At 40.4% G+C, this 26,233-nt stretch overlaps 3 protein-coding genes across 4 annotated transcripts; 1 reads left to right on the forward strand and 2 right to left on the reverse strand.

Annotated features, from left to right (window-relative positions):
* Window positions 1-396: 396 nt before the first annotated feature.
* On the reverse strand, window positions 397-3,821 carry arv1 (ARV1 homolog, fatty acid homeostasis modulator). Its single transcript, XM_063001830.1, has 5 exons — window positions 3,547-3,821; window positions 2,110-2,229; window positions 1,837-1,990; window positions 968-1,189; window positions 397-881 (listed from the first exon to the last, which is right to left on the reverse strand). Exons 1-5 carry the CDS (start codon window positions 3,640-3,642, stop codon window positions 748-750), a joined length of 726 nt encoding a protein of 241 aa, XP_062857900.1. The 5' UTR covers window positions 3,643-3,821; the 3' UTR covers window positions 397-747.
* ttc13 (tetratricopeptide repeat domain 13) lies at window positions 3,781-16,915 on the forward strand. 2 transcript variants are annotated; one of them, XM_063001828.1, is made up of 23 exons: window positions 3,781-3,991; window positions 5,733-5,827; window positions 5,952-6,027; window positions 6,116-6,186; window positions 6,298-6,363; window positions 6,673-6,765; window positions 7,196-7,312; window positions 7,959-8,069; window positions 8,818-8,900; window positions 9,398-9,539; window positions 9,678-9,852; window positions 10,647-10,803; window positions 11,187-11,317; window positions 11,571-11,703; window positions 11,800-11,892; window positions 12,264-12,347; window positions 12,461-12,545; window positions 13,176-13,285; window positions 14,320-14,455; window positions 14,613-14,692; window positions 14,794-14,872; window positions 15,763-15,842; window positions 15,940-16,915. In XM_063001828.1, exons 1-23 carry the CDS (start codon window positions 3,823-3,825, stop codon window positions 16,052-16,054), a joined length of 2,481 nt encoding a protein of 826 aa, XP_062857898.1. In that variant the 5' UTR covers window positions 3,781-3,822; the 3' UTR covers window positions 16,055-16,915. The 2 variants fall into 2 exon arrangements, with proteins under 2 accessions (XP_062857898.1, XP_062857899.1); XM_063001829.1 differs by having other exon boundaries at window positions 13,179-13,285.
* A 3,048-nt stretch (window positions 16,916-19,963) lies between these two features.
* clec11a (C-type lectin domain containing 11A) lies at window positions 19,964-25,425 on the reverse strand. The gene is made up of 4 exons (XM_063001117.1): window positions 25,205-25,425; window positions 23,925-24,024; window positions 22,607-22,798; window positions 19,964-20,607 (listed from the first exon to the last, which is right to left on the reverse strand). The coding sequence occupies exons 1-4, from the start codon at window positions 25,340-25,342 to the stop codon at window positions 20,207-20,209; spliced, it is 831 nt and encodes a 276-aa protein (XP_062857187.1). The 5' UTR covers window positions 25,343-25,425; the 3' UTR covers window positions 19,964-20,206.
* Between the last annotated feature and the right edge of the window lie 808 nt (window positions 25,426-26,233).

The raw sequence follows: 26,233 nt of genomic DNA on the forward strand, positions 1-26,233 counted from the left end.
AATTGAATCATGACATTTTGGAATGATTGGCAAATTGAGTGCATGTAGCCTGAAGTATTTGCATATTTGTGTTAAATATTTTCCCAGGCTGGCTGGGTCACTCAGGTCTGCATACCTGATTTGGCACAGTTTTTACGCCGAGTGCCCTGTCTGTTGTTAAAGTTAAAAAGATCACAAAGAGGCCACTCTATTTTAATACCATTTGCTTTGGAAATGGGATGTCCAACAAGCTTATGGTCTAGTGTCCAAAACATTCGACCATATAGTGTAGATCTAATCAAAACTAAATCCATCCATCTGACCAAACATACCCATGCTAGAGTGTAACCATTATTCCAGGTGTTAACTAAAGTAATCATGACCTAGTAAACAAACTAAAAATGAAAGAAAGAAGGCCAGAGGCGTAGTCTGCTTTATTTTGTTTGGAGCACGCACATTTCGGGCGGACCCAAAGGCAGCAGAGAGATTCTTACATCAGATCACTTTGTTGGGCGTTATCTCCGACATATCTTATAGCTGACTGTCAGCACATTCTGTTCTGCTCTCATAAACAAACTGCACAGTCCTTTAAGAGTCATATACACACGTTCCTTCCAATCCTTCCTTTAGAGTGCAGTGTTGCACCCCTCACAAATGAACCACTATAGCTCGCAGTGGCATGAGTGACAGTGGGAGGATGAAGACATGGACAGAAGCCATTGCTGTCGACTCACTTTTGCATCCGATCAGAATTTTTTCCCTGCAGGTTCAGGTGTAAAGCACAAGCTTGAGGGTTTGTGTGCTGGGCTGCAGTGTGTCAGTAGTGTAAGACAGACAGGTCTCCAACAACAGGCCAACCAACACAGCAAAGATGGAGAGTCGTCTCCGACAGTTCAGGATGACTGTGATACAGAGAGAACAAGATCTGATTAAATAAATGCAGTAAAATGCCCACTGTGTGCATGTGTGTTTAGGTGTGTATGTGTACCCCGTATAGCCTGTGTGTTGGAGGTGAGGACGAACAGGCGGATGAGAGAGAAGCAGAGTGGAGAATAATCATGTTCCCAGATCACTGCAGGTATCAGCAGCACTTTTCCGTAGCAGGACAGCAGCAGAGCTTTCAGCAGATCAGCAAACTGCATAGAGCAACCATAAAACCTCTGTACGGGCCATAATGCTGCAAATACACCTGCACAGTACACAGCCAGCTCTGCCAAAACACACACACACACGTTACTGCTAAAGACTATTTTGTAGTTCTGCACTGAAGCCACAAAGTTACCATAGCTAATAAAGTCAGGTAAAAGCATTGTATGTGCTCTGTGTAAAATAAAGCACACACTGTATACACACTGATAAGCCTAACATTACGACCACCCGCCTAATATGTTGTCAAAACTGATCTGACCCACAAGACATCCTAGAAGAGTCCTATGCTATCTAGTACTAGCAGGTCCCTTCAGCTCCTGTGGGTTCCAGGGTCAGTTGTCATACAGACCATCTTGGTGACATCTCCTTCCTGTGTGAACGACAAGCACATACCAAACTGTCCACCTGATCTAGGATTCATGTGTGGATTTTTTCCCTTACTGGAAAACATCATATTGCTTGTGGCCCAGGAATCATTAAAAGTTTGAGACGTCTGCTATAACCCATTTCATCAATAATGATATTAAATGTTGACTATTTTCATTATTGATGCTGTTGGTTAGCTGTTGCAGCCCTAAGATCCAAGGCGTAGAAACTCTTGATCCTCTTATAACACGGCTACATTCCGATCCAATGCTCTGATGGTGATTTTTATTATTTGTGTTGTTTCCACTGTTATTATTTGTGCACAATGATGTGAATACATACCAAGTGCAGCCAGAGCGAACATGCTGTAGAAATCCCATTCTTTAGTGTATCTGATGATGTCGGTGGGATCACTGGTCACGTCCGAACCCTGAAGCTGTGACCACCTCAGATACGCTTCACACAGGAGACAGAAAACACACAGCTTCCAGTGGATCTGCACACAGATCATTTCCACATGCTTTCAGTATATAATAATGATGCTGTATGGATTGAATTTACGTTTTATAAACAAATTAAGAGGGGAGCTGTAGGATGGGGATTGTTTTTACTCACGTTTATCTCCGTGTTGAACAGGATGTGCCTGAATGCCTGCACTTTGCACAGTATGGCATCTATCAGAATAATGACGGGATCATATTCGATGTACTTGTCCACTGGCTTTGCACATGATTTCTAACAACGATAATAAAACATGAGCTTAATTTTTCACAGAACCTATGTTGCTGCTTTTTCGGTACTGTATGGTTTACTCACTCACTTACTTACTTTCTTAACTAATCAGGGTCGCTGCCTATCACAGCTTTTCAATGGACGCAAGGCACACAGTAACACCCTGGACGGGGCGCCAGTCCATCGCAGGGCAGACACATATACACACACCCATTCACCTATAGGGCAATTCAGCGTCCCCAATTGACCTGACTGCATGTTTTAGGACTGTTGGAGGAAACCGGAGCTCCCGGAGGAAGGACCCGGACCGCCCAGCCTGGGGATCGAACCCATGACCTTCTTGTATGGTTTACTGTTATTCAATCCATACAGCCAGTTAGACGATACATTTTGGCTTTTATTTATAAGTTGGCTGATCGGGCAGCACGGTGGCTCAGTGGGTAGCACTGTCGCCTCACAGCAAGAAGGTCCTGGGTTCGATCCCCAGGCGGGGAGGTCCGGGTCCTTTCTGTGCGGAGTTTGCATGTTCTCCCCGTGTCTGCGTGGGTTTCCTTCGGGTGCTCGGGTCTTCTCCCACAGTCCAAAGACGTGCCGCTAGGCTAATTGGAGACACTGAATTGTCCCATAGTTACCTAGCCGCTGGGATGCACAGACCAGTGCATTGTAGTGCCGGTCCCAAGCCCGGATGAATAGGGAGGGTCGTGTCAGGAAGGGCATCCGGCGTAAAAAACTGTGCCAAACCCCTAACGGAAAGAAGCCGGAAATGCCGACCCCGTAACCGAAAAACGGGACAAAGGCTGAGGAACAAGAAGAAGATTTATAAGTTGGCTGATCAGATTCAAACCAAATGTGGTTTTCAATGTAGCTAAGATTATCGGTCCAGTTGTTTTATCAGCAGATGTGTAGCTGCAGTGTATGGGCAGGTGATCAAATCAAATACGGCTGGAAATGGAAATCAAATACAGCTTTAAAAAGACACACACTTGTAGAGGACATGCACAATATTATGCAAATGATTGAACACTTGTGGTTAACAGCTTAATAAGTGCTGGGCGGTATGACCATAAATATGTACCACGGTATTTTTTAAGATTCTAGCAGCAAACAATATTATATGATTTGCTGCCTTTTGAAGCCTACATCTGTTGTATTAACTATGCTACGGTACGGCGGTATATGAAAAATCCATTCGGTATGAGAAATTAAAGACGGTATACCGAATGTACCGTCATACCGCCCAGCACTACGCTACATTTTAATACTCAGGAATCAAACCTCAATTATGTTAATATTTCTACAGGGTAGGTACTCTGTACTCACACATATTGTAATCTTGAGTATCCCGTTGCTGTAATCTCGGTATAATTCTGACGCATCTTCATTACATTCAACACATTTGAATGTTGTTTTCGCCATTACTGTACAAATCTGACAGCGGTGCTGTGCTTCTAACCGGCTGTTGGCTGAGAGGCGGGATTAAGCGCGTGACTTTTGGGAAATGTAGTTGTCACTTCATCCGATTGTTATGGTACAGTAATGCTTAAGGACTACATTACCCAGACACCAACGCGTCTTCACCTGCACAGCACCCGAAACATGGCACCTGCTGGCAGGCGAGTTGCTGTGCTAGCTCTTTCGATGCTGTATTTATGCGGCGCTATCATTTCTTCCCAGTATTTTTCTACCCTCGCCTTTTTTAACGAAGAGCTCACCGAGCGCGGCTGTGGCGCGCCGTCCGGCTGGGAGGAGTCTGCTCCGGACTGCGGTGAGTTTACTTACACTGAGCCGCCACGTCTTTCTAACTCAACTGAAATAAATGAAGCCTGCTAGTATTTTCCCCACCCGTTTTCTGACCAACTCCGCCTACTGCGCTTTACTTCTGTTCGAATCCTGTTGGACTCGAATCCAAACGGAGGCGTTTTCTAGTACTGAAAGTCAAAGGAGTCGATTCCAGGAATCGGCACTATGGTTCTTTCAAAACTTGGGAAATACTGTACGATGAACCGAATTCCAAGAGTCAAATAAGTTGATTCAAAGAATCGATTTTATACCAGGCAGTTTGTCATGGACGATACTAATTGTGATTTTTTAATAAATAGGCAATTAGGTTAATGTCTAACCTGACATTTATATGTTGTATAATTTTTTATATTTAAATATTTATATTTCATTTATATTTTGAAACTGTAGCTCACTAGACATAAAGTTAATTAGAGTATTCACGAATATATAACGACTAGTTTAAGTTAGTAGTGCAAGATGAATTACACAATCTGGCTAAATAAGTATTTGCGGTTGTGACAAAATTATTTGTTAGATAACGACATATTTCGTCACTTTTCACGACTCCCAGTGCAAACTCGATTCTTAAGAATCGGCTCTACATATCAAATGAGTTTATTTGAGGAATCGATTTTCCATGGAGCTGGATGTCATTGACGGTTAAATTTTCTGTCTGTTAAACCTCAACTTCACAGGTTATTTAAAACATAATAATAATAATAACAACAACAACAATAATAACAACAATAATGATAATAATAAATATTAACTATAATTTTTATTTTAAGTTAGAAATCTGTTATAAATATTCTCCTAAATATTCAGTTCCAGCGAATGGCTCGGCAGGGTGCGTGGTTTTCCCGAATACGGGTGTAAAACAAAACAACCGCTTTTCAATTTTCCTACCCTAACTTCCTGGTTTGTTTAAACGTTTAAGTATTCACAAAAAAACAAAACACCCTGTTTTTGCGCTAATGGAGCACATATCTGATGTATTTTCCTACTTAAATTCTGCACAAAATGATGTGGCGACTGATCTGACAGAATGCACTAGAATCCATGTGATCCAGTCAGTCAGACTTCACTCCTGAAAACTTGATTACATGTAATTAGGAAATTTCTGTTTACAGACACAAAAATATGTTTTGGATATTTTGTTTTAAACTGTGAAACCAGCCATGTAAATACTGGCTTTATATGTTCTATTTACATGACCATTCAAAAGTAAACATAATGTCAAACTATGTTACATCAGTCATAACAGTTCAATGATTTTACTCAAAGGGTAGTTCAATGCTTGTCCAGTGTTGATTAAATGAAGTTATTTAAAGTGTTAAAAGTGTTGATAATTGGGTGCACATTCGTTTATGGGAGTAATCTATGTGTCAAAATCTGTGGCAAGGAAAGGATCCAGTTGTAATCTAATGATACTAAGAGCCGGACATCCTCAGTAGAAATGTTGCACGTTGCACAGTAATTTCATAGCATAGGAATGTTTCCAACGTTGTACATATAAAGTAACAACAGCAGAGTTTAAGCAGCACATAGTGGTGGTGTTAATGGCTCACAGCTCCACTGTGTGAATTTTGGCATGTTCTTACCATGTTTGTGTTTTGTTTCTTCAGGTATTGTATGTATCTCCTGTTTAAGATGAGCTCCTGTTTGAGATGTTTGGTTTTGTGTGTGTGTGTCTGTGTGTTTGGTTTTGTGTGTTTGTGTTGTAGAAAGTAGTATTCTGCAGTTGGAGGACCCTGACTGTGAAGATGGCAGCAGCGCTGCCTGTGAGTCAGTCTTCTCTCTAAATGCTGAGAAGATTCTGGTGAGTATCGAACTAACACCTTGCATAACAGAAATGTGTGATGCCAAGACAATTATTCAGATAATGAGATGGTAAAGGAATGTGCTGTAGATATCTGATGGTTGAATGTTGTGGGGGTTTTCAGAGCCAGGCCAGACTGTTGGTAGAGCAGCGGCGCTTTCCGTTTGCCACTGATGACCCCAACATCAACGAGGAGCTCGGTAATCCATTTCTTTTTACTTTTATTATTAAAAGGTTTTTTTAGTTCATTTGTGATGATGTACTAAGACGAGTGTGCTGTGTTCTCAGCTATAGGATATGTGCTCATCGGAAACAGCCTCTTTGATGAGGCCATCAAACACTTTTCCCTCCTATTGCAGGTCAGTTTAATTACTCTTTCTTATAACAGTTTCAATTAAAATGTTTTATTGTTGTATTTTCTTTTGCAAAATAACAGTCAGTCCTAATTTAGGAGTGTGATTGTTTATCAGGGGGATCCAGAGCTGGTTAGTGCCATGTACGGAAGAGGAATAGCCTATGGGAAAAAGAGTCTTCAGGTAAATGTCTTTAACTCTGATGCTGAGAGGCTGTAAAATGTTTTTCTGTTGTACTCTATAATTTGAACTGCAGACAGACCAGTCTAGCACTTTTACTCTTACTATAAAGCCATGCTGTTGTAACATGTGCAGTATGAGAGGAAATATGTCGTTATCTAACAAATAATTATTATGTTCCCTGCAAGCGTTGTTCTACACAGACAGTGAAAGCAGAAGTTTTAACCCCATTGTCCTTCTGTATCATGCTGATGTCCAGCCTTCCTTCCTTTCATCCTGTCTCTCTCTTCGTCTCATTCTGTGTTTGTGCAGGATATAAAGAACGCTGATCTGGCTCTGTATGATCTGAGTAGAGTCATCACTCTGGAACCCAACAGACCAGAGGTGTATGAGCAGAGGGCAGAGGTACACACACAAAACACATACACACAAGTCAAATTACAGACCAGATTGTTGGTACAGCTGCATTACTTCTTTTAGTCACACCAGATCTGGTCTGGTAATTTTCCTGTGAGTGAGCATGTGAAAATGTGAGATACCAAACAGTTTACCTGTTCTGTGTTTGTATATCCACACCATATTGACAGAGTGGAAAAACCACAGGACTAAAATAGAGGTCCATTTCGGTTTGGCACCAGTGATGTGATTCTAAAATATAAAGTAAAGAGTCATGTAGGTGGCTACAGGCTCATTGGCTACAGGCTGAGGTCACTATTACAGTGGCAAATTGAAGAAACCCAACCAAGCTTCCTTCCCTCAGACATGGACAGTTGTGTCTGTTTTGAGATCAATTGAGACCAATTGGAGCTCAATATATGTCTCTCTCTGATTGTAGATTCTTTCTCCTTTGGGACGCATCAGTGAAGCTCTGAGTGATCTCACTAAAGCCATCCAGCTTCAACCTTCAGCACGACTCTACCGGCACAGAGGAACCCTGCTCTTCATCTCAGAGGTACACATACAGTGGAATTCATTTAGCTTTGCAATTTAAATTAGCGCATATGAACACATACACTTTTGTGCTCATTTGTAAGGTCAGTTACTGATGTTAGAGTGGCCCGGCTTGTAATTGACATTCCATTTTATTTTAGAGATGTTCAGTGAGGTTGAGGCCAGGTCTCTGTTCAGGCCACTAAAGTCCTTTATTACCAAACTGATCAAACTGTCTTTATACCCGTGTGCTCAAAGCAAGGTGCATAGTCATGCTGGAATAGGAAAAAACCTTCCCCAAACTGCTGCTCCCTTTTTGTGTGGCAGTGGTCTTATGTGCTAGCACACAGTTTGGGTTTAAGCAGAGTCACTGACCTGGCTGGGAGTCCACGTTAATACAACTAACCATGTTTGAGGGAGGGAAGGTCGGACGTGGGTCTCTTACCACTGTGACAATAAGCATTAAAGTCGTATTGTTTTAGAGGCTTGTGGAATTGATATCTGTTTGGCAGCTTGTGGTGGGACAATATCTTACAGACATTATGCTGTTTCCCTTTCATTTGTTCATCATGTGTACTTCTTATTTAGTTGTAATCAGATATTTTCATAGCCATACGATTACATTCTACCATTCTAGCATTGATTTGTAATGTTTGTGGTGTGTTCAGGACTACATTGCTGCCATGGAAGACTTCCAGCAGTCTCTGGAGCTGAAGAGAAACCAGCCCATTGCCATGCTCTATAAAGGCCTTACTTTTTTCCACAGAGGACTGCTCAAGGTATGCACTGCTTCATGTGTGTTATTTAAAAAGCTTACATTTATGGACCATCTTGTTTCCCTAAATCATTATGAAGTTTAATTCAGATTTTAAAATACAGAAAATAATGCTAGCTGATACTACAGCAAGAGGGACATCTGCTGTCTGAAAAACAAATAGTTTGGTATCCTGAAACTGGGCTGCAGACTAGCCCACGTCTCCAACATGTAAAGCCATCAGTCACTTTTATTTATTTATTTTAGTTTTACCAGCCACAGCTTCACGGAAATTAAGTATTAAGGAAATTAATAAAGGAAAAACATGGGGCTCGGGTGGTGCAGCGTTGCAATACGGTGCAGCAGTGCCACCAATGCTACAGATACAACTGGGTGTGTCTGAAGGAGGGGATGCCGGACAATGATTCACATACTTGCCACTAAAGCAGTGACTGCAGCAGTAACTACTGTACTCTCAGATACAAGAGGTGGAGAAATACAGGCAGAATGAACTAGTTCTTCATACCTGGTCAAACTCTCTGTAAAAAGAAGGGTTTAGTGGCTCACTGACACAGTGTATGAGACAAAGCAATTGCAGTGAGTAACTGGAAAAACAAAAAATTAGGAAAAACAGGAAAAAATGCACTAGATAAAAAAGAAAGGGGGAGAGAGTTTCCAGAACAGACTAAAACAAGAGTCATAAGAAGTTCAGCCAAGAAGTATTTCTGAAAACATGGAACAGGTCCATTAACCAGATGTTTCTATGCATACAGGAGGCCATTGAGACGTTTAAAGAAGCCCTGAAGTTGAAGTCTGATTTTATCGACGCACACAAAAGCCTGGCACAGGCCTACAGGTACCACACTTGCCATCACACTACCACCATTATGTCTTAATATTACATGCTGGATTTGCTTTTTGCCAAACATGGTGAAACCCTCGATGTTTACATTTGTCTGTGAAGACTAATGCTGCAGAGATAAGTTCTGTAGATGGATTTCAGAAGGAGCTCTCCAATGTCCTCACTGTCACCTTTTGTGTGTGTGTGTTGTTTGTTTAACTACACTTTTTTTTACATGTTTGATCATGGTATTTATTTTTCTTTTCTTTTTTACCGCCATTCTATTCTGGACAGGATAGTGGGAAATTGCTGGGGATTCGAACGCTGGATCCCAGCGTTAGTGGGATTGCGTAATTAACTACTGTGCCACCTGAGCACTGTATTTATAATTCATTATTTATTTTATAGCTTGATTGCTTTTTTTTAAAAGTCACACATGTGGAACTGAACAAGAAAATTATATTGCAGTGCTTGATTTTTCTGAAGATTTAGTGAATAATATTTGTCTGTAGGGAGCTGGGTGATTTTGACAATGCCATGGAGAGTTTCCAGAAAGCTCTGCTGCTAAACCAGAATCATCTCCAGTCTCTACAGCTCAGAGGAATGATGCTCTATCACCATGGCAGCTTGCAGGATGCCATCGGAAACTTTAAGGTAATCACCCACTGCGTTTCTCTGTATGTCTGTGTTTTTTCTCTGTTTTTCCTAAATTGTGTTATACAGCTGTTTGTCAGTTTAGTTACGTTTGTATGCACTCTAAAGGGTTAAAACTGCTGTTTCAATGTTGTGCAGAGATGCCTGCAGTTGGAGCCCTACAACGAGGTGTGCCAATACATGAAGGGTCTGAGTCATGTCGCAATGGGACAGTTCTACGAGGGCATCAAGGCTCAGACTAAAGTCATGCTCAACGACCCACTGCTGGGTCAGAAAGCCAGCTCTGAATACCTAAAGGTCAAGTACCTCCGAGGTAAGAGACTGAAATGTTTCAAATAAAAGGCACTAGTGCACTTTAGACCTCAGTGTATCTAAGCGTTGTTTATTTTTCATTTTTTTTCTTTTTCACCCATATTTGAGTCATATCTATTTGCAACCTTCCTCCTGCTGCTGTAGCCCCCACTTCTGATTGTGGAGGGCCTCATACTGTCTCTTGCTCCCTTGAAATTCCTTCGAATGCTTTTTTTTACCTGCTAAACACCGGGTCTCACAGACTGCACCTACAGAGAGTCACGCACTGCCATCCACGATCAACCAGCACTGTCCAAGCACCTCAATCAGCCAGCAGAGGCCGTAATAAGGAATTCATGCCATACCATTGTCCTTTTCCTCTACAGACACACAGCCAGACACATGCGGGTGTGGAGGCCCAGCTGGTTGCTAGCACAGTTGAGATTCCATTTATATTATCTTTTAGGTACTGCACACACTTGTTGTTTTTTTTAGCTTGACCCTTTGGATACGAGCAGCTAGAATGACGTATAAACTACTTCTCTAACTGAAAAATGATCATATGACATAAAAGCAGAAGCTGATTTGATCCCAATTGATCCATTGCTTCAGGTGTGCTTTAAGCAGATGCTTGGATTACAAAAAACATAAAATTGTGACTGTAATAGTGACTTTCCATTGGACTTGACAGCAACCACATGATGGTTGTAGGGCTTCCACCCTCAAACTCCAGTCGACAGTCCAGCACATTACCCACCCTAATGTGGGACTATGATAAGATTAATAAGTGAATCTCTGTTTTTCTATTTGTTTCAGAGTACTCTCGATATTTGCACTCTCACCTGGACATTCCTGTAGCAGAATATAATGTGGATCAGGATCTTCCAGGGAACTTCAAGAACCACTGGGCTAAAAGCCTGCCCTTCCTAATAGAGGATTATGAAGAGCAGCCTGGTCTACAGCCACACATCAAGTCAGTTAAATGTTCACTTCCCTTATAGTTCAGCAAACAGTAGAATGATTTTCATTTTGTACATTTGACATTTTACCTACATTTCTGACCCAATGGACTGCACGGAAATTGGGGTACAAGATACAAGATTATCTGTCTATTTGCTGAAATTGAGGTGTTATTTGTGGGTAGATCTTTGAACCATTAATAGGAAGGTTGTGGGTCAAAATCCAGCTCTGCCATGAAGCCATTTTTGGGCCCTAACCCTCTCTCAAGGCGTGCTGTTCAATGTATATTTATACATGACTAGGGCATTTCATCTGCCTTAGATGATTAGATTATGATTAGATAAATATTTTTATTTAATATTTTCCATATTCTGTTGTTCTCTCTGCATCCTGTAGAGATGTTCTGCCTCAGGATTTTGACAGTTACTCTCCGGAGGTGCAGAAGTTAATCTGTACAGCGGATCATCTCGGCACATTAATGCAGTACAACACATCAGGCTTTCTGCCCAACCTGCGCATCCACAGGGGTCAGTCAGTCCCACATCAGTTTACACTGAAAAACATACCAATGCAGCAAGGTTTTTAACTTCCCTGTTATAAAAACCCAATAACTATTTTATTTCACAATTTTTATAATTTGTAGGCAAACGTTGAGAATTTTTGTTACATGTAGTGGCTATAAACATCAGTACTTAGAATTATAATGGTAATGGTAAATAGTACTGGTGCATATCTTAAATGTACAATCTGTTTCTCTACAATCTCTCTTTTGTGTTAAAGCGATGGGTCTGGCCACCATTGAGGTGATGCAGGCAATGCAGCGCACCTGGAGTAACTCAAAAGTGCGAGTCAACGGTAAAACCAGGCAGCTACAGTGGAGAGACATGTTCGATATTGCTGTGAAATGGAGAAGGTGAGATACAGCTGAGATGATTCAGAATGGAAGTGTCTTGCTTTCTTTAGAACATTCTAAAGTTCTAAACATTCTAAAGTTTGTTTGCTTGTATAGAATTGCAGATCCGGATCAGCCTGTACTGTGGTTGGATCAGATGCCAGCAAGAAGCCTGAGCAGAGGATTTAACAACCACATCAATCTCATCAGGTACTGGAGTGCATGCTTGTGTTGTTGGTGTATTTGGGATTGCTAGTAGCATGAACGACTTCAAAAGGTTTACATACACCTGCAAGGGAGCTGCATGTCACGGAAGTCATGAAATGTCATTTATTTCTGCCACTGTATATGTATGTTTTGTTGAAAATAAATATACAGCAATTTATTTGATTGATTTGGGGTGTAGACAGTCTTTTAAAGTTGTTTTACCTTGTGGTATGACCTTCTAACTCATCATTGATAACAATTGACTATACCTGGTGACTTCTCTGTGCCCGAATAATAGTTTGACTGCACCCATATACAATAACGTAGTTTTTTATAACGTTATTTGTGTTGTAATGCTGCTGCTTGACTTGCAGGGGCCAAATAATCAACATCAGATATATGGAATATTTCAGCAGCATACTTGAATTCATCAAAGACAGAATATTAGTCTATCATGGGTGGGTATTTATTATTTTAACATTTTTAATACATTTTAATGTTTCGTTTCGTACGGCAAGTTTACCCTGTTGTTGTGTTTTTTCTCCTCTTTCTTTTTTTCTGGGGTTTTCAGGGCGTATAACCCGCGGGGGGTGCAGGAGGTAAAACAGGCCCTGGAGAACGTAAATAAGGTGGAGGACTTACTGCCTATAATGAAGGTAACAGCACTCTTAGGCATTAACCATGAACTTGAAACTCAGTTTACACTGGGGTGAAAAAGTAATTGCACCATTACAGGTGCCTCGATTTCTTTACATACAACATGATCTCGCGCAAAAGGACCTTGAGTATTAATTTCTTGTGATTCCTGGAAAAGTTCACTGCACGTTTAATTGTTATCACTGACTTGGATAAGCCCTCAATGTGTGCTATTTAGGTTTGGTGTCTTTAGTCTTAGTAGTTAAGTGTTGTGAGAACCTTGCAATATCCACCCTCCCAAACCTGGTTCAGAATTGCCCGTTTTGACCCTATCAGTATCACTAATCACTATCAGCCTTTAAAAAGGCTGTTTTATATGACTTAATCCTTCTTTTTTTTCTTAATCCTGCTTTTTACTTGGCTGGGCATCTAGCAGACACATTTGTCTGTGCCTGAGAGATGATGGCTGCTCGAGGCATCCGCACAAGGGGTGGATGATTACATAATAGCATAACATGGACTCCATACGTGATACTGTTCTCTGTGAGGCTTGATAAAAAATTTGGAAAAAAATCTATATCAGTTGAAAAAAGGAGAAAGATAAGAATAATAATAAAAAAGAAATGATGTGTGTGTGTCTGTGTCTAAAGCAGTTCAACAGTAAAACAAGAGACGGCTTCACGGTGAACTCAAAGGTGCCAAGTATGAAGGATCCTGGGAAAGAATACGACGGTTTTACAATCACTATTACCGGAGACCGGTCAGTCACTGTGTCCTTCTGTTTTTTTCCATCGTCTTTTTTAACCCAGAACAACAATGCTACTGCTGTCAGCTCGCCTTTCTGTATGCTACGGTCATAGAAATAAATTTTAGGTGCAGTGCAGGAGTAGACCAAGTGTTGCAGGTCTTATTGTGTCTTTATGCTCCTCTAGTTTGTATTTTTGTTTATAAAAATCTGTTCTTATACATAAACTGTTAACACTGTTGATGCACTTGCATAGAAACCAGTTCAAACCATTCAAACCAATTTCAATTAGATTTGAAAAACTTGTAGAGAAATAATTTCCAAACTACATCATTAGGTGGAGGTTTAGGTGGGAGGAAACTTGACCTAACCTTTAATACAAAATATTTGGTAACTATATCGCACCCATTCAGACCATTCTGTTCAAGAAATGCTTTTTTTTTATTCACCTAATGTTGCTGTATAAACATCCCAGTGTTGTTCCTGGCCCAAGGCTTCCTTCATATCCTTTTCCAGCTCTCCCCTTTTTCCTCTTTTGGACATATCCAATTCCCTATGGCATTCCCACCCTGACACATTCTCTAGTTTTCTGTCTATTATTTTTTATTTCAAATAATTTGAGAGAATATATTGTTTTGGTTTTGGTTTATTTTAGTTTCTGGTCATGGAGGCAAGGTTGGCAGAGGGGGGTTCACACGAATGTTCCTTTTTTTGTTTTTGGTCTTGGTGTTATAGAAGTTTTGCATGTTCTCTGTATTCTTACAGTTTTCCTCTGGTTCCATTTAAAACTGACTGATATAAAGAAGGTTATGTTAAAGTGTATGACTTATTTGGTTGTTATGGATTATAAAACCACCACACCCTGAATGAAGCTTGACAGGGGTGTGTACATCTGATCAAGTGAGGGTTGGAAAGTGAGTTAGCAGGGAGGGATGATGAATGTAGCTGTGTTTTTTTATGTGTACTTAGATATGTGATGTAACAATAATGTGGTATTGTTTTTTTTTTTTTTTTTTTTACTTGAGTGTTTGTTCTGTGTGTGTGTTTAGTGTGGGGAACATGCTGTTTTCAGTAGAGACCCAGACGACAGAAGACAGGACACAGCAGTACCAGTCTGAAATTGAGGCTCTTTATAAAGACCTGACTGCTAAGGGAAAAGCTCTCATGCTGTCATCTGAACTAGGGGTATGCACTCCATCTGTGTTTACTTACTAAACTAAAAACTATCACGTGTAGATTTGACGTGGATGTTTGCACTGAAATTAGATTAAATGAAAAAATAAAAGTAAATGAATACTTGTTTTCCTGACCTTGAACTTTCTTTTTTGATGTCTGTGTGTAGGATGCGGATGCCGTGTGTAACCTGGTTCTGTCACTGGTGTATTATTTCTGTAACCTCATGCCCCTGTCTAGAGGCTCCAGGTACAGATGAGTTTATCACAATTGCATGTTTCGGATGTAGCTGGAGTGTTGTTGGTGTAGGAATGTGCTTTTTGTTTTTGACTGTGTGTGTGTGTGTGCAGTATTGTAGCTTACTCTGTGGTGATGGGATCTCTGATGGCGAGTGGAAAAGAAGTCCTGGGCAGAATCCCAGCTGGAAAGGTGTAGTCACACTGTTCACAGTACACCTGAGCTATTCAACATGTTTAAAATATAGAAAGATTAAAACAATAACAGGCATGTTAATGTTTTTTTTGAATAATATTAAAACTTTGATGTAAAAACTGTAGAAATAAACTCCAATTCTAAATTATGTTATTATAAGAGTAACTACAGTTGCATAATTGGTAAATTATGGTAGCCTACTTATGCTGGGATCCATCTGTGTCTGAGGGGAGAGGAGTGGCTGAGACCCTGTGATAAATTGGTGTCCTGTCTGTGGTGTGTTTCTGCATTGAGCTTAGTGAATCCAGAGAAAATGGAGCCACTACGACCCTAACCAGGATACAGTAAAACATCACCCTTTGTTGTGGCACTTCAGATTGCAATCGGGTGCATGTGAGCTCAAATTATCCTTGCAATGTGTCTAGAACACAGTGGGATTCCATTTGTTGCAATTTTAATTGATTGGACATAATTTGGAAAGGCTTACCCGGGTCTTCAAGGGTCCGCAATTTACTCTGCATTGTCAGGATAAAACACTAAGCCATGAAATCCTGACTGTCTTCAGAACTCTGCAATCAATTTGTTACAAGGCACAGATCAGGGCAAGGATATACAAAAATGTACAAAGAAACTCCCATTACACAGAACTTTGGAACTCTAGGAAAGTTAAGGTTATGCCAAGGCTCTTCCAATTAAGATTATTGATGCCACTGTGGAAACTCAAAGCCTAGATATTAAATTCAATACAGATTAAAGAGAATGTACAAATCAATGCATTGAAAGCATTAAACATTGTTGTACAGTCCAGATGTTCTGTAATTCAAGTTATTAAATAGCTGTAAAATTGCATGTGTTTATTGGTTTAAAAAAATCACTTTTTTTTTCAGCTGGTGGACTTTGAGGCCATGACCACATCAAGCCCTGAACGCTTCACCAAAACCGCTAAAACCTGGATGAACTTGAAGAGGTCAGATCCCAAACATGTTTAACAATCATTTTCCCTTCTACCTTCATATGTTGATGTTATTACGTTTTCTTTTAACATCCTTTCTTTTGCCCTCCAGTTTGCCGAGCTGGTACCAGAACCTTCCGTCTGTAGCGGAGACATTTCAGTATGCTCGAACCATGATTGAAGTCCTGAACACTGACTCGTCCTCCCACTGTCCCAAAGCATCCTAACAAGGCCTCATCACTCCTCCAGTATTGTCCTTTCTGCTGAGTCATGTTCTCCCACACAGTCTTCCATCAAAATACTCACACGGGTAAAATGGGCACAGATCAGTTCTTTTCTTTTGTTTCTTGGACGTTGCCAGTGTCTTGAACATAAAGTATGCACAACGTTTTTCCCCTGGTGCCCTCCAAAAAAGATGAATTAATAAGAAATGTGTTAAACAGCAGCCATAACTCTGTTCTCTTAATTATAGTGAACAAAATGTATTTATGTTGACAATCATTTTAGTTCCAAACAGAAATTATAACAGATTTCTGCTGAATTACATCTTGTTTGTGCACATTTTCTCCTGCTCAGATACATCATGGTTTATTAAAGGATTGATTGATTAATAGCTGATGAATTAAATTGTGTTTGAGCAGTGAAAATAGAAAAATTTGTTCAGCACATGGACTTTACTGAATCAGGGTTGTGCACCACTGCATTAATCCTGATTAGTTGATTGATCTAAAGATCCTCATGAAGCTCTAGGAAAAAAAATAATCACACTTCCTTAGTCAGACCCTCGTTTCATTTTTTCTGTTAGTCCCAGATTCAAGAATAAAGAAAAACTTCTGTACTGTGAACTTGAAAGAAGAAAATATTTGTGGAAATGCAGCTCACTCCCAGTTTTTTATTTCCAAATGAATTTTCTCTTTTATTTAATTCAGAATTTATTATTGAAATTGTGTTTTAACTCAAGTATTTTTTTAAAAATGGGGCTGTGAGGACTTTTTAATGTCCTGAATGTAAACTTAAAGGTTGTGTGAGTATTTTCGAGTGTGAGCGAGGTAGAAATCTATAGTCAATAAAAGTTTTGAGGTTGCTCAGATATGGCTCCAGATTTCTTTACACTTTTTTATTTTATTGATGGTGAAGTGGCCATTTATACCTGAAAAACTGAGTCTGTGCAACACAAATTATAAAGGAATCAGCGGTTTGTATAAGCTACACTCGTTGGTAAGTTTGAAGCCATTCATAAAATGATGAGAACATGACGTCTTTGTTCTTAAAATAGAACATGAGCTGAAATGAATGAATGTATGTAGATGCCCAACCGGATGGAAGCATTGCTGGGGATTCGATCACTGGATCTCGGTGGTAGTGGGCTAGTGTAATAGTAAAGATTTAATTCAAAATTTGTTTCACTGCCAAAACTTTTTAGGTCGCAGTAGCAATAAATTAGCAGCTGGTGAGCAGGTCACATTGTGCCTTCCAAGACCACCGTTCTTAACTCACAAACATAGAAAATCTTTTACTATGAGCTATTTTGTCTACGAAATCGGGCCAATTATTAACATCGGCTTCAGACTAGAGTCTAGCCATTGCTCGTTTTCTGTAGCAAACGTGAACACATAAAAACATGATAATAAAGTGTTAGCAGGAATGTTGCAGCTTGTAACATCTGTTTCTTATTTATTAATGAAGGTTTTCTTTACTGTGTAAAAGTCTTTTTTTTTAGCAGAGATGTTTCACAGCACTTGTAGCCAAGCCCCTCTGTTACGATTGCCAAATTCTGTGGAATTTCTCCTCCAAACTATGATGAAAGAGTTCCAAGAAATCTTTGTTTTTCTCTCTTTTATTTACTCCCAGGATCAGACGTGGACACAATAACTGCAGTTTTGGTCAAACTAGAGTTAAGATACTCAAGTTTGACCTAAAATACTGACATCTATTTTACCCTGTAAGCAGATTTTCACGGTCCATAAAGTTACAGCAGTTCGTCTGGAAGCTGTGGCCCTGTGATAGTCAAAACGAAAGTACATTTTCAGGTTGCTAATCCAGTTTAGCCCCAGATGTTTGGCCACTGCTGTTTCTGGCTCCCAAAATATAGCTACAAAGAGCAGTTGTGATATGCAGTGATATTTTCATTCAGAATAATATTAATTCTCCTGACAGAGGGCTGGACATTGTCTTTCTGACAAAAAAAACCTGTACATGATTGGACAGGACAGGATGTGATTAGATCTGTCTAAACTTAGATCTGTCTTGGATTTGATGAACAGGACAGAACAAGATTGGTACGGAATAAGTTAGATTGGGATAAAATGCAATACGATCTCTTACAATTCAATTGACTTCACAGTGAAGCAGCTCACCAGTACCAGCAGCTGAAAAGCCTCCCCACACCATTACATCTTGTTCCATGCCTAACCATCTTTGATGTTAGGCATCAAATATGCCAGACAACAGTGGCATTTTGACAGACACTGTCTGGTTATTGTTGCTCCTGAAGGAGTTGTGTTTTCCATGGTTTTGGATTCTGACAGTTTTTAAAGCTTTGTTCCTGTCCTTAAGGACTGTACATTTCAGGCACCACACCAGTCATCCCTGCATGTTGTGGCTTTGGGCCTTTCACACCCTTTTTTTAATGGACATAAATTATAGAAAGCTTTATGTTTCATATCAGACATTTTTCTCATTCATTGATCGATAAATTATTACTTTAGGACCATTTAAAGCTCTTGTCCAGGGTTGTTGTTTTTATTTTTTAATTGAACGTGTACATATGTAAACTTTTCTGTAGGTTTACCTGATTCAATACCTCTTAAGTTAAACCAAAAAGCAGCTTGGCCAAGCATGGATGAGTTTTCCATTGTTTATGTTGTCAATTGCATTCTGATCTCAGCCATGTGGCGTTTTTGTTATTCAGTGTTGTTACCCATAGAGATGGAATCAGATAAATAAATCCAAACATTTTTAGTTTAATGTTACATCATTCTCACTGACAGAACAACATGTTTGTGCACGGCTCATGAACTTTCATTCTGCAATTTCATTTCATTCTGCAATTGGATTTTGTGCTGGGCTGTGAGGGTCAAATAGGCTTCATCTGCAGAATTTCACTACTCATTAATCTCATTTTGGGCCAGTACTGGACTAGTAATCAGGAGGTTGCTGGTTTGAGCCTCGCCACTGCCGGGTTGTCACAGTTGGGTCTTTGAAAATAAGCCCTTAACCCTCAGATAATTGAACTGTAATCAGTCACAACTATAAGTCACTTTGAATAAAATACATTTCTTAGTGGCATACGTGTTGGTCTATTGAAATCGTCTGTTTACATTATTTAAAACCAAGTTTTCTTCTTTTCCTGTTGCCTAATTAGATTCATTAATGATTCATTCTTTTTTTCATGTGTTCATTCTTTAATAGCCACTTAATTTTAATCAAGTTTACAGTGGGTCAGATACTGCCCAGAAACACATAAATGCTATGTATATTTATCACAGGGCACTGCTCAATTACAAATGTCCTCACTCGCCAACACCTGGGTCAGTTTAAAGCAGCTCATCCACCTTCTGCATATGTTTGGTAAGAGAAAAACACTTACAGACGGGAAGTCATGGCAAGATTCTGACTAATGGAGAGGATCGAACCCAGGTCCAGTGGACCCTGGAGCTGTGCTACAAACCACACAAGCTGTGCAGTCCTTATGGGTAAGTACTAGCCGTGTTTGCATTAAGTGTATTAATCACTTAGGATGGCATGGTGGCAAAGTTTGTAGAATTAGTGCCACATAGCGCAAAAGTCTACAAAATGACATGGGTCTAATTCTGTCCTCCAGTTAAGGAACAATATTTAAAAAGAATTGTGATCCAGCTATCTAGTGGAATTCCAGTGGTGTGGTAATTTAGTGGGTAAGGCACAGGACTAGTGGTCAGAAGGTTGTTGGTTCAATCCCCAACACTGCCAAGTTGGCACTGTTGGGCCCCTAAACAAGGCACTTAACCCTTGCTTGTATGTGACTTACAATTGTGAGTCGCTTAATTTAAATGTAGGTTCCAAAGACTTGTAAAATCAATCCTAAAATGTATTAAAGCTGTTATGGCAGCTTGTAGCAGCTCAACACAAACAGAAAATGATTGTTGGCACCCATATCAAAATAAGTGATATTTATTTATATCCTTGGTACATTGCAGAACAATACAGAGATCAACATCAAGTACTATTAAATACTACTGAATCCATCCAGGGTGTGAGAAACCCTTCGTTATGGCAGTAAAGAAAGCTTTTCTTTCTTTCCTAAGCTACAAGTGCGGCAAACAAACAAACCAACTAGCTGCTCCTCAAAACTTTACACAAGAAAAACCTCACGCTGTAACCCAGTCAGGATCACACGGTCAAGCATCGAACTCGCACAGATAGTACATGCGCCGGTCGCAGTAGTTATCCCACCAGTCTCCGTCATCAGAGGACATGGCCACGCAGTTCTCACGTTTCCCGCCGTCCGGCTGACTGGACAGGAAGTGTTTCCTCCACTGGAAGTAGGTGACCCGTGTGCTGTCCTCAAACAGGTAGAGACCCTCAGAGCGCAAGTCATTAATGCCCAACCACACGGGCCAGTTCCCACCGGGCAATGCCTGCTTCACGTACTCAGCCAACGCCTCCTGCTCACGCCGGTCCCGCGGCATTGCCATGCGCCCTCCACGCTCCTGGCATTTCTGAGATGTGCCAGCGTAGTTCTCATAAATGCGGTACATCATGAAGCATTTGCTGCCAACCTTCCGGCCCTTAACACAGCCTGAAAAACAAACAGACAAAGATACCGCCTAGTAATAGGTAGGTTGGGGGTTCAAGCAACTTTTAAGAAGATATACTTTATTTGTCATATATACAGTGTATCACAAAAGTGAGTACACCCCTCACATTTCTGCAGATATTTAAGTATATCTTTTCATGGGACAACACTGACAAAATGACACTTTGACACAATGAAAAGTAGTCTGTGTGCAGCTTATATAACAGTGTAAATTTATTCTTCCCTCAAAATAACTCAATATACAGCCATTAATGTCTAAACCACCGGCAACAAAAGTGAGTACGCCCCTTAGTGAAAGTTCCTGAAGTGTCAATATTTTGTGTGGCCACCATTATTTCCCAGAACTGCCTTAACTCTCCTGGGCATGGAGTTTACCAGAGCTTCACAGGTTGCCACTGGAATGCTTTTCCACTCCTCCATGACGACATCACGGAGCTGGCGGATATTCGAGACTTTGCGCTCCTCCACCTTCCGCTTGAGGATGCCCCAAAGATGTTCTATTGGGTTTAGGTCTGGAGACATGCTTGGCCAGTCCATCACCTTTACCCTCAGCCTCTTCAATAAAGCAGTGGTCGTCTTAGAGGTGTGTTTGGGGTCATTATCATGCTGGAACACTGCCCTGCGACCCAGTTTCCGGAGGGAGGGGATCATGCTCTGCTTCAGTATTTCACAGTACATATTGGAGTTCATGTGTCCCTCAATGAAATGTAACTCCCCAACACCTGCTGCACTCATGCAGCCCCAGACCATGGCATTCCCACCACCATGCTTGACTGTAGGCATGACACACTTATCTTTGTACTCCTCACCTGATTGCCGCCACACATGCTTGAGACCATCTGAACCAAAGAAATTAATCTTGGTCTCATCAGACCATAGGACATGGTTCCAGTAATCCATGTCCTTTGTTGACATGTCTTCAGCAAACTGTTTGCGGGCTTTCTTGTGTAGAGACTTCAGAAGAGGCTTCCTTCTGGGGTGACAGCCATGCAGACCAATTTGATGTAGTGTGCGGCGTATGGTCTGAGCACTGACAGGCTGACCCCCCACCTTTTCAATCTCTGCAGCAATGCTGACAGCACTCCTGCGCCTATCTTTCAAAGACAGCAGTTGGATGTGACGCTGAGCACGTGCACTCAGCTTCTTTGGACGACCAACGCGAGGTCTGTTCTGAGTGGACCCTGCTCTTTTAAAACGCTGGATGATCTTGGCCACTGTGCTGCAGCTCAGTTTCAGGGTGTTGGCAATCTTCTTGTAGCCTTGGCCATCTTCATGTAGCGCAACAATTCGTCTTTTAAGATCCTCAGAGAGTTCTTTGCCATGAGGTGCCATGTTGGAACTTTCAGTGACCAGTATGAGAGAGTGTGAGAGCTGTACTACTAAATTGAACACACCTGCTCCCTATGCACACCTGAGACCTAGTAACACTAACGAGTCACATGACATTTTGGAGGGAAAATGACAAGCAGTGCTCAATTTGGACATTTAGGGGTGTAGTCTCTTAGGGGTGTACTCACTTTTGTTGCCGGTGGTTTAGACATTAATGGCTGTATATTGAGTTATTTTGAGGGAAGAATAAATTTACACTGTTATATAAGCTGCACACAGACTACTTTTCATTGTGTCAAAGTGTCATTTTGTCAGTGTTGTCCCATTAAAAGATATACTTAAATATCTGCAGAAATGTGAGGGGTGTACTCACTTTTGTGATACACTGTACATATACAGGTGTACAGTACAATGAAATTCTCTCTTCGCATATCCCAGCTTGTTTGGAAGCTGGGGTCAGAGCGCAGGGTCAGCCATCGTACAGCGCCCCTGGAGCAGAGAGGGTTAAGGGCCTTGCTCAAGGACCCAACAGTGGCTAGCAGGGCCTGGATTTGAACCGCCAATCTTCTGGTTGGTAGCCCAAAGCTCTACCCACTAGGCTACCACTGGCCTCTATACGGATTCTATACGGCAAAAGTAAAGGCCTACACACCTTCCAGACGGCCGATTTCTTTGCGGTTGTTTTTGCAGAAAGCTGAGACATCCTGGACAGAGTCCTCTACGTTTACCAGTTTGCTCTCCAGCCGTACTACCCTGTCCAGCAGCTGGGTGACCTTCACGTCTAGTGTGTAGTGGCCCACGTTTAGCTTGTGGATGGCCTGGTCCATTGCTGCTAACCTGGACACTAAGACAGATATAAATTCAGTTGTTTTACCTAGATTCCCCACAGTGGCAGTGGGCTAGCAAATTTTACCTTCTTACCACACGAGCCCCTGACACCCAATCTAATCTAATTTTGTCAAATTATATTTCTCAAACTTGAATTTGAGCATTCTCACAAAAGTCCAAATGCATTACAAATACACTATATAGACAAAAGTATTGAGACACCCTCTTTTAGTTATTAAATGTATGTGTTTCAGCCATCTGTAGCTAACAGATGTCATAAATCAATTAAATAAAGGATATTATATGCTTCAGTTTAGGAAAGGTCCCTGCCTGTTCCACAATGACTGTGCTCCTGTGCACAAAGCAAGGTCTATAAAAACATCAAGACAATCTCGGTTTAAAGAAACTCCAGTGGCCTTCACAGCTTTGGAATGAACTCAGCTGAGGTTTTCTTGACCAACATCAGTGCCCAACGATACGAATGCTCTTTTGACTGAATGGGCACAATTTCCCACAGACAAACTTCAAAGTCTTGTGAGAAGTCTTCTCAGAAGAATAGCTGTTGTTATAGCTAAAAAGATCCCACAGGAGTCACTCTAATTTTATACCATTAGTTTTTGAAATTGGATGTCCAACAAGCTCATGGTCAGGTGTCCAAATACTTTTGGTCATATAGTGTGCATTATATAGTTAAAAGTCAGTATAATTATAGTGTAGTTAAGTTCAGAAGTAAAAATATACAAAATAAAGTTTTAGAAGTTAGATTACATATTTTGTCTCAACTGTTTTGGTTTGAATGCTGTCCCACATGTTTCTGGAACTGAAATGTGTAGATAATTAAATAAACTAGTGGTATACTAGTCTGATATTAAAGTAAAACTTCTAGAAACTGCTTTTGGTCTCACTATAGAACTTCTTCATATAGTAAAGGTTTTAATGATTTAGATGCAGGTTTTACTTGGTCACCTCTTTGTGTGGAATAAAAACACTGGAACATATTAATCAGATATATATTCCCGCTAGTGAAAGATAATGGTTAGCATGATAAAAGACGCCTTCATGTTCCTGTCTCATCACGCCGGTCCTTAGTTACTCAAATAAACACTGCAAGTGTTTTGGTGTTGTTCTGTAAGGACACGCACACACGTAGTTGTAGTTGTTCTCATAGTCGGTGTAGGCAGTTGTTGGTTCAGGTTCCTCTATCTCCGGAGTGTCTCCTCTTCTTATATTATCCGAGTCATTCTGAAAAAAAAAAAAATCACAAACACAGCTAAATACATTCATAAACACAAGAAATACTGCATGCTAAAAGCAGCTGCTAATACAGCACAATGAATACAATTTGATGCCAACAGCTAAAATACATTGCTGTAAATAATACTTTACTGCACAAACTACACATCCAATACAGTATGTTGTGAATACAAGCTTAAATACTGTAATCTACTGCAAATATATTGCCAATAGCTGTAAATACTACACAAACATCTTGCAATAAATGCTGCATTTTTACAACACATCTGCAAATAACACCACAAATTCCTTACAAGGAAAATGGCAGGTTGCAAAAATCATAAAACTACAACCCAGCAAATACCGTCTGCTGCAAACACTGTAAATGCAACAAATAATGCATGATAGAAATGCATCGGTAAATACTAAACTACAATACTGCATGTTACAAATATAACTGTATGTTCCACACCAATGCTGTATGTTACACCAGTACATTTTAACTACAAATGCTGCATGTTGAAAATACACCTGTAAACACTACTCCACAAATAATGCATGTTACAAATACACCTGTAAATACTAAACTATGAATACTGTATGTTACAAATGACTGTATTCCACACAAATGCTGCATGTTTCAAACTCACCTGTAAATAATAAACTACAAATGCTGCATGTTACACATACACCTGTAAATACTACACAACAAATACTGCAAGTAACAAATAGATCTGTAAATACTACAATACAAATACTGCATGTCACACATGTAAACACTAAACAACAAATACTATGTTACAAATGCCCCTGCAAATTCTACTACAAACTATAAAAACTGCATGTACAAATATGTGCAAATATTAGAATATCGTGCAATATATGTGCAAATAGACTTATTATGGATCTTTTTAAAGACATGATGACGTTATTTTTATTGATGTATAAAACTACTGACAGTGTAGAGGGGCGGCCAAGATTATAGTTCCAGTTCCAGTAAAACAATAGTTTCATTTTTAATACACTAAAATGTATTTTTGCATGAGGGATTAATTTTTTTTTCTTAAGTAAATAGATTTTTTCTAGATAAATAAATGCAGTATTGTTGTTGCTGCTGGACTGGTACATAGTGATTTTAGTATTCATTTTTAGCATACTTATTTTTGAAGTAAAGATGTAAAAATCCTACCTGTATGTCTGATGTAGTCTGATCCTGATCCTGGTCCTGATCCTGGTCCTGGCTGATTGCAGTACCGTTTGCTTCAGTATCAGCCCAGGATTTAGACGTCAAAGCCAACACAACCAGTAACAGCCCTGCAAAACACATCTTCCCTCATTCAGCTCACTTGAGTTCTTTAAACGTCCTCTATTCCTCACAGGTCCCTCTTGCTAAATGCTTAGTTTCTAGTGTCGCTCTCTCTGTTTGGAACAACAGGAAACTGAATCCCCACCTCCCACTTCCACGCTTTGTGTTGGCACCTACTGTACCTGCCTCCCTTACAGTTGCACACAATCACACAGATTCATTCACATGTGGGTATCAACGTCACTGGAAGCTTTCAGGTCTGACTGACTGCTACCAGTCCTGCTTTGATGTGTAAAGGCTGGTACTTATGAGATCAGCTTAGTTTCCTCTGGAATGTAGAGCAGCAGCCATGTCCCACTTAGCACTCTCACTTTTGGACACTCTGTGATGTTTGGATGGGACCTGGGATAAAAAAATTGGAGTCTGGCCCCAGACGGATCCCTTTCATTACATAACTTGACTTAATCTGTCCCAGATGAGAACAGACCTCATACAGAAGGTTCACTGTAGCCAGACAGGCTTTAAACTCGTTCTAATATGTTCCTGACAGAGAGGCTTTTAAACTTGTTCTGACATTCCTGATGCTTTTAAAATGCAAAAGCAGCCACTGACTGTAGTCATTAGTCACATGATACACATTCAGAGCTAAGAAATACCTTCCACTGACTCAGCCGGTGTCTGGGCAGTACTAAATCTGCAGAAAATGGGTCAAACATGAGAGTTAGTTAATCCTGAGGACGAAGCCCTAGGCTCAAAGCTTACCTTAGTCTACTATCTATGAAAAGGATGGTATGTTCTCCCATGGTGGGATAAGAAAAAAGTACCAAAGCTTGTTCATTTACTCATCTTCCAGAACCACTTGTTCGTAATTGGGTTGCTGTGAATCCAGAGCTCATTCAAAACGATTACTGT

This window comes from Trichomycterus rosablanca, chromosome 9 (genome assembly GCF_030014385.1).
Source record: "Trichomycterus rosablanca isolate fTriRos1 chromosome 9, fTriRos1.hap1, whole genome shotgun sequence".
NCBI classification, from domain to species: Eukaryota; Metazoa; Chordata; class Actinopteri; order Siluriformes; family Trichomycteridae; genus Trichomycterus; species Trichomycterus rosablanca.

Coding starts and splice junctions, on each gene's coding strand:
- ttc13 (XM_063001828.1), top strand. CDS start 3,823: ATGGCACCTGCTGGCAGGCGAGTTGCTGTGCTAGCTCTTTCGATGCTG. Junction 6,766..7,195: donor TGTATGAGCAGAGGGCAGAG/GTACACACACAA, acceptor CTCTGATTGTAG/ATTCTTTCTCCTTTGGGACG. Junction 13,286..14,319: donor ATCACTATTACCGGAGACCG/GTCAGTCACTGT, acceptor GTGTGTGTTTAG/TGTGGGGAACATGCTGTTTT.
- clec11a (XM_063001117.1), bottom strand. CDS start 25,342: ATGTGTTTTGCAGGGCTGTTACTGGTTGTGTTGGCTTTGACGTCTAAA. Junction 24,025..25,204: donor AGACTACATCAGACATACAG/GTAGGATTTTTA, acceptor TTTTTTTTTCAG/AATGACTCGGATAATATAAG. Junction 22,799..23,924: donor GAACAACTACAACTACGTGT/GTGCGTGTCCTT, acceptor TATCTGTCTTAG/TGTCCAGGTTAGCAGCAATG.
- arv1 (XM_063001830.1), bottom strand. CDS start 3,642: ATGGCGAAAACAACATTCAAATGTGTTGAATGTAATGAAGATGCGTCA. Junction 1,190..1,836: donor GTTCGCTCTGGCTGCACTTG/GTATGTATTCAC, acceptor GTGTTTTGGCAG/AGCTGGCTGTGTACTGTGCA. Junction 882..967: donor CAACACACAGGCTATACGGG/GTACACATACAC, acceptor TCTGTATCACAG/TCATCCTGAACTGTCGGAGA.